This window comes from Humulus lupulus, chromosome X (genome assembly GCF_963169125.1).
Source record: "Humulus lupulus chromosome X, drHumLupu1.1, whole genome shotgun sequence".
Taxonomy (NCBI): domain Eukaryota; kingdom Viridiplantae; phylum Streptophyta; class Magnoliopsida; order Rosales; family Cannabaceae; genus Humulus; species Humulus lupulus.
Genome location: NC_084802.1, coordinates 42,460,271 through 42,467,894, shown reverse-complemented (window position 1 = coordinate 42,467,894; position 7,624 = coordinate 42,460,271). Strand labels below are relative to the sequence as shown.

The 7,624-nt window shown below is 33.1% G+C and overlaps 1 protein-coding gene across 1 annotated transcript; it reads left to right on the top strand.

The window, feature by feature from the left end:
- Positions 1–1,033: 1,033 nt before the first annotated feature.
- LOC133804851 (pathogenesis-related thaumatin-like protein 3.5) lies at positions 1,034–3,634 on the top strand. Its single transcript, XM_062242971.1, has 3 exons — positions 1,034–1,187; positions 1,665–2,328; positions 3,379–3,634. The coding sequence occupies exons 1-3, from the start codon at positions 1,127–1,129 to the stop codon at positions 3,509–3,511; spliced, it is 858 nt and encodes a 285-aa protein (XP_062098955.1). The 5' UTR covers positions 1,034–1,126; the 3' UTR covers positions 3,512–3,634.
- The last annotated feature ends 3,990 nt before the right edge of the window (positions 3,635–7,624 follow it).

The following is a 7,624-nucleotide window of genomic DNA, read 5'->3' as shown; positions in this document are numbered from 1 at the left end:
TGAAAAATAAGGAGTAAGAAAGTAAGGAGAGAAAATTTGAAGAAATAGAAATTGAGAAGAGAGAAATTAATCCAAAAAAATATGAGAGAGAAAGTGATGAGAAAGAAAGTGAAGAGAGAGAAGTGAGTAGAGAAAAAGTGATGGAGAGGAAATGGCAAGAGAGAAAAAATTATGAGAGAAGAAATGAGGATATATTAAGTGATGAGAGAGAAAATGATGATATAGTAAGTGATGAAAGAGAAAATTATGAATGCAAGAGAAAATAAGGAGATAGAAAATAATGAAAGAGAAAATGAAAAAATAGAAAGTGAGAAGAGAGAAAATAATGAGAGAGAAAGTGAAGAGAGAAAATGTAAGAAGAGAAAAAGTGATTGTAGAGAAAGTGATGTGAGAGAAAGTGAAGAGAGAGAAACTAATTATAGAGAAAATGATGTGACAATAAATGATGTTAGATAATAATAATTAAAAAAGTAATGTGAGAAAAAAAAATATAGACAAAAAAAATTTGAGAACAATAGAAAATAATTTTTTGTTGTTCTCAAAATTTTCTGTATTTTTGTAATTTTGTTTTTAAAAATTTATTTATGAAAACAACGTTAAACATTCCTAACTTGTTTTCAAAATATATTTTTTTAGTTAAGGACCAAACACCCTCTAATATTGCATGGGAATGCCGTAAATTTTCCATTTCATCAACATGAGTTTTTATATTCTAGATAAATTTAGTGTCCATTATTTCCTGCATGTTTTTGGTTAGCCTAGCTAGTGCAAGTAATTGTATACATACGTGTCGATAAACGAGATTTGAATGTATAACAAATCTAAAAGTTGGAAGAAAAAGAAAGAAATGGAGTTGGAACTAGAATAAACTTGGAAGAAAGGACTAGGAAAAGAATAAGAATCATAGCTTATTATTATATGTATACCAAATTAGTTTTTTAAAAAGGTTCCCTCGGATGTAAAAATTACTATCCCTCTCTCTACACGTATTCTTCTTCTCTCTTCTGATTTATATATATATATGCCATTCGTTTGCTTATCTTTGTCATCCATTCTCTTTAACCCCTTTACTAATTAATTACAAGGTGATCATTATTATTGCAAAGAGACGGATAGAAAGAGAGGCATGGAGGCTCCACATATGAATGTTCTTTCACTTCTTTTGCTTCTCATCATTATTTCTTTTGGTACGTATATTACTTTCTAATTATATATTTCTTTTAATATCCCAAAGATTTGAGCTTTTATTGCTTTATTTGCATGCGCTTATTCTTTATATTTTTCTACACGAGTAGTGTTTTATTAAGATATTCTCAAATATATGTACCGTACTTTTCTTCCAATTTAAAACTTTGATCAAAGGAAGTAAACTAATTAATTCCTCTTTCTTTAATGTTTCGACATTGTTCATTAAATTTGTTAAATCATCTAAAAGTACTTAACGCATATATTAATTTTTGAACAGCACCTAATAATACAAATTAAGTTTTTTTTTAAAAAAAAAAAAGGAATTTTAAGATGAATGTAATCCGAATTATTTGACAAGTTCATAATGTAATTATTTTGTTTAAATAATTTTTTTTGAAAGTAATAGACAAATTATATTGAGCCTAAAGATGATGCATCTATTAAACATTTTCTTCACTCCCTGTACTGTTTGACAGGAGCCAACCTATCCGAATCAGCTAGAATGTTTACCATAATAAACAATTGCAAAGAGACAATCTGGCCAGGAGTGACTCCCGGCGAGAACTTCAACGGTGGAGGGTTTGCATTGAAACCAGGGCAGTCCATTGTCTTCACAGCTCCGGTGGCATGGTCGGGCCGGATTTGGGGCCGTACCGGCTGCAAATTCGACAAAAGTGGCGTTGGGCCATGCCAGACCGGTGCCTGCGGAGATGCCCTCAAGTGTGGATCGTCGGGAAAGACCCCGGCCACTCTTGCTGAGTTTACCTTAGCATCCCCAGATTTTTACGATGTGAGCCTTGTTGACGGCTTCAACTTGCCCATGGTTGTCACACCACTCCACGGCCAAGGAAATTGCAGCGTTGCAGGTTGTGATGGCGACCTCCGGACATCTTGCCCCAACGAGCTGTCCATCAAGAGCAATGGGAAGACGATAGCTTGCCGGAGCGCCTGCGATGTGTTCGATACCGACGAGTACTGCTGCCGAGGGCTTTATGGAAACCCTGTTGTGTGCCAACCTACCTTCTATTCCAAGAAATTCAAAAATGCATGCCCTAATGCTTATAGTTATGCTTATGATGACCCCACCAGTATATTTACTTGCACCGGAACAGATTATGTGATTTCATTTTGCACCAAGAGGTTGGTAAAATATATTTATATATAGTAATTATTTTCTATGAGTACCTATGCATATATATATATATTAATTCATGCTATATATATAGTTTTAATTAATTTTGTCGGTATAGCCCAGAAACATAGAAGTTGGTTTTGTGATCAATGCATCATATAAATTAGGATGAAGAATTCTATCTGATTATGGAAGTGGAAACTAGCTAGACATTGCACTTTCTTAAAACTATATATATATTGTGAAAAAGGGATTAGATTTCGTGTCCATCACTTTTATAAGATTACATCATCAATACGAAATACTTTGTTCAAGTTAAGCTTTCTTATTAATGATAACCATAGGATTATAAATTATTTGTGTGAGTACTTTACTGCAAACGGACGTTAGCATAATTAGGATTACAGTATGCAAGTTAATTAGAGAGACGAGCGACCAAAAATTAATCAACTTCACAAAAAGAATGCTTCATTCATTACTTTAAATATTTATTCATATTATATATTGCCTCATCTCTTTTAATTAATGTTCATCAAATGAAATTGAACTAGCATATATATTTACCTTGCCTATATATAGCATAGCAAGATGTGAACACAAAGATTTCTATACATGCACTCTATGAAGTATTTTTTTAACTAAACACTGAAACAATAAAATTGAATTAACAATCTAACAGTCATGTTACCTAATAATAAATCCTATAATTAATTATTATTCTATTAGCTAGGACGACTCCTCGTCCACTTCATTTGAGTTTTCTTTATATATATATATATATCACATAATGATACGTTTTGTTATATTTATATGTGAATTAATTTTAGAGAGTGTTATGATATGACATTTTAAGATATTCAACTTCACATAATACGATAAATAGTTATTTGTGTAATATAATATAAGGTCCAACATATTTAAATTTAAAATTAAATATATAAGAGTGAATTATATTAAATTACACAAATTATTATATTCGCTGTGGTGTTGGACACCATATATGATACCCTATGGCAATATTCTTGATACATAACAATCGTTCACTGATTGCATTGCAGGAAGCAACAAGTATGCACCTATCATAACAACAAACTGGTCTGTAATGGTTCACAAGGCTTAAAGTCATTCATTGGAAGATGGTTGACTCTCGTGCTTCCCCTCATACTGATTAGTAAACTATCATGTACTTAGAGAAAAGGCCCCTTTTTTTCATTGTCGAAATTACTATTTACTTTTGTATTTTATTAACTCAATAACTATGTGAAATAATTGTAAACGATCTTGATTCAACTAAAGTCTGTCCTTTATTAAAAATTGGATGTTTGCGGCAAAAATACTTAAATTATTGTGTTTGTAGCACTTAAGTACCCAAGTTATATTTTGGGGGCGAAAGTACATTTCGTCCATGTTTTGGTATAGTTTAGTACAATTATCTGTTTCGTCGTTAAGTCTGCCTACATGGTATGAAATTTGTTTATAACTTTGGTACTTTCACCGCAAACATCTCTTAAATTGGTTACTTTCGCCGCAAACATCTTTTAAATTAGGCACTTTTGCCGCAAATATCTCTTTAATTGAGTATTTTTGCCTACGTTTTACAAATGAACTTAATGGTGAGAATTGACGGTTATACCAAACTGCACCAAAAAATAGACGGAATGTACTTTCGCCACCAAAAAAATAACTTGGGTACTTAATTAAGTGCTACAAACGTAATAACTTGAGTACTTTCCCGCAAATAACTCATTAACGCTTTTTTGGAGGCGCTATTGTATGCAAATTTAGTATTTTAAAATTAATATGTATTAACTGTTAAAATTGAAGGAGTGTATCAATGTGTAATGTATTACCTCGTTCACAATCAGCTGGGATATCTGATGGTCCACATGGGGGATCGCATCCTCCACCATCACCCCCGTGAGATCGAGCAATAACGTCAGTCATATCTGTCAAATTAATCGATATTAAAATTACATTTATACTAAACATTATAACTATAATAATCAATTATTGTAAAACATAATTACTTCAACATATTATAAAATTACCACTTAATCATCACTATAATAATCTTCACTATCACCATCGGTTTCTATGTGTTCATCTTCTTCTTCATCATCTTCTTCTTTATATTCAGCTTCCTCCTCCTCCTCCTCCTCTTCCTCTTCCTCTTCCTCTTCCTCCTCCCTCTCCTCCTCAATTGCAACATTATCTATCTCAACAAATTGTAATGGAGCCCCCGTACGTTCAAAGCTGATTTGTGGAAACGGAACAAGATCAACGAATAATCAGAAATCAGAGGAATTAGTGTTGTGCATAACATCTACTTCTACATCCCCCACTTGTTCTTCAACTAGTGGGATGTCTCACACATTTCTGTGATGCACTACTTGGACGACTTTCCAGTGAGATTTATTTTTAAGGTCATCAATGTAGAAAACTTGGTTAGCCTGAGTTGCTAAGATAAATTTATCATCTTTGAAGGCCTCCGAACTAGTTTTAATACTCGTTATATTTTGCTTAGACTTTAATCCCGAAGATCGATTAGTGTCAAACCATTTGTACTTAAATAATACAATAGAACAACCAAAAAGATATGACATCACTAAAACTTCTTCCAACTGGCTGTAATAAGTATTATTTTCAACTCCCGCTACAGAGACTCCACTATTTTGAGTTTAGCGATTCTTGTCCCTGTCATAACACAAAAATCTAACTCCATTTACAACACACCCAGGGTACGAAGCAATGCGAGTTAAAAAACCATTTGCTAAAGAGATTAATTCTTCATGTACTTCCAAGGAACCCGTTTTTCAAAGATGATAAATCTTATTATAAAACCAATTAGGAAATTCCTTTCTATGTAATTGGTCTAGGTTTTCAACACCTCGACTTTGAAGAATTTCCATATGCTCTCTACAACGAACAAAAACAATCAAGTTAAGAGTTACTAATAAGTATTATAATAAACATGCAATGAAAGGATGAACTACTTTAATTACTTACTGAAGATATGGCAAGATCTCATTGAAGTTATTTAGAATATACCAATCCGCTGTTTTCTTCACTTCATCATGCAAAATTGTCAAGGATTTCTTACCAATTGGACGACCATGAGATCGAAAGACCGACATCTTTTTAAGTGATGGACCAAGATCTACATTTCAGTCTGGACGATTGAACTTTGTTTCAACTCCTTTCAAGTACATGGAGCAAAATGTTAATGCCTCATCAACCACATATCCTTCTGCTATTGACCCCTCTGGACGTGCTTTATTACGGACATAATTCTTCAAATTTTTCATATACCTTTCAAAAGGATACATCCACCTCATGTGAAATGGTCCTCCAAGTATTGCTTCTTTCGGTAAATGTATTAGTAGATGGACCATGATATCGAAAAAAGCAGGGGGAACTGTTTTCTAACTTGCAAACATTCTCAACAATTGAAGTTTTGACTTTTTCTAAATCTGAGACTTTTGAAATTCTCGTACAAATGAGCTTGAAGAAAGTGCATAACTCAATAATAGTTGTACTAATCGATTTCTCTAGGAATGCATGCACACTAACTGGCAAAAGGCGTTGCATAATGATGTGACAATCATGCGATTTCAAACCAGTGATCGTATTGTCATTATCAATCACATTCTTCCTTAGGTTTGATCTAAAACCATCTGGAAACTTCACTGATTTAAGAAATCGACAAAACTTTTGGCGATCTTAAACAGTGAAAGTGAATTTGGCCGCAGGCTTTTGTATCCGGCCATTCAACTTCTTCAGCCGTAACTCTGGTCTCATCTTCATCTTCTCCAAGTCTACTCTCGCACTAACTGTGTCTTTGGTCTTATTCTCCAGCCCAACTATTGTGCCTACTAAAATGTCGCACACATTTTTCTCAACATGCATAACATCTAGATTGTGTCGCAACATTATGTTGGCCCAATATGGGAGCTCAAAAAATATCCTTTTTTTCCGCCAACCTACCTGCTCTTTTGTACGCTTTCTTTTTTGGCCACCATATGTTACTGTAATGACCCAACTATTTCTAAGACCTTAGACCATTAAAACTACTAGACATAGCTACTATTTTGATACAAACATAAGAAATAACATGCCTTTATTGAAAACCCAAAATATAAGAAATAGCATGTCTTTATTAAAAATGTAAAATAAAATGTGATATGGTATGGGATCCCATTGTTTACAAAACATAAAACATAACTTTAAAAACAAGTTCAAAAAAACTGAATGCGGAATTACAAAGGAGACGTATTTCAAAAGACTAAAATAAACGTCATCCTCGATCGACACGCAACCCATCCATTCCATTCATTCTCAACACACATGCCATGCTACCAAGAATCCTTCCACCTCCATAATCATTCTCCTGCATCACACTAAAATAAAGGAATGAGCCTAATGCCCAGCAAGGAAAATCTACTAAAAACAAAACATACTTCGTAAACATAAGCATAAGACTACATCAAATACTATAAAAGAACATAAGACTATCTAAAACATATATCATATTTCATAAGCATACACTATAAAACATATGACTACAAAAACATTTACAATGGCCATCATACATCTTGGGGCTTGCTAGCTAGGCAATCATATGCCCATAATTCTGCAGGGCTAGTTATCTAAACAAGTCATATAAATTTATGAGGCTTGTTATCTAAACAAATCATATGCCCAAGGAGTATACCATTGGGACTTGTTATCTAAACAAGTTATTTGTTATCTAAACAAATTATATGCTTGTTATCTAAACAAAACATATACCCAAGAACTAAAACATATCATACATATACAAATCATAGCATAAACATATAACATAACATAACATATTGTTGACGCCGTTTTTCGTCAAACAGTGAAAGAAGAGCACGAAAACAATAATTGAAAATGGCCAATTGAAATTAAACAATGTAAACACGCGATTTTTACGTGGTTCAGCAGTTAAATCTGCCTAGTCCACGAGTCTTTGTTATTAAACTCAAGATTATCTCTAGGATTTCTTCAAGAATGAATTCTCCAGAGTTTTCTCTCAAGGATCAGAATTTCGGTCATTTACAATGGTGCATGGCTTCTCTATTTATAGAGAAGGCTAAAGAATACTATCCCACATATTTTGGGTAGTTACTATTTTTATATAAATAAAATAAATGGCTTTAAATGCCTATAATCAGATATAAAAGGAAACGTCCCTTGAAGACCAGGGGACGTATAACTGACCAAATAATATCCCATGATTCTAGGGGATTTACAATAATAAATGAGGATTACATCTCATATTTA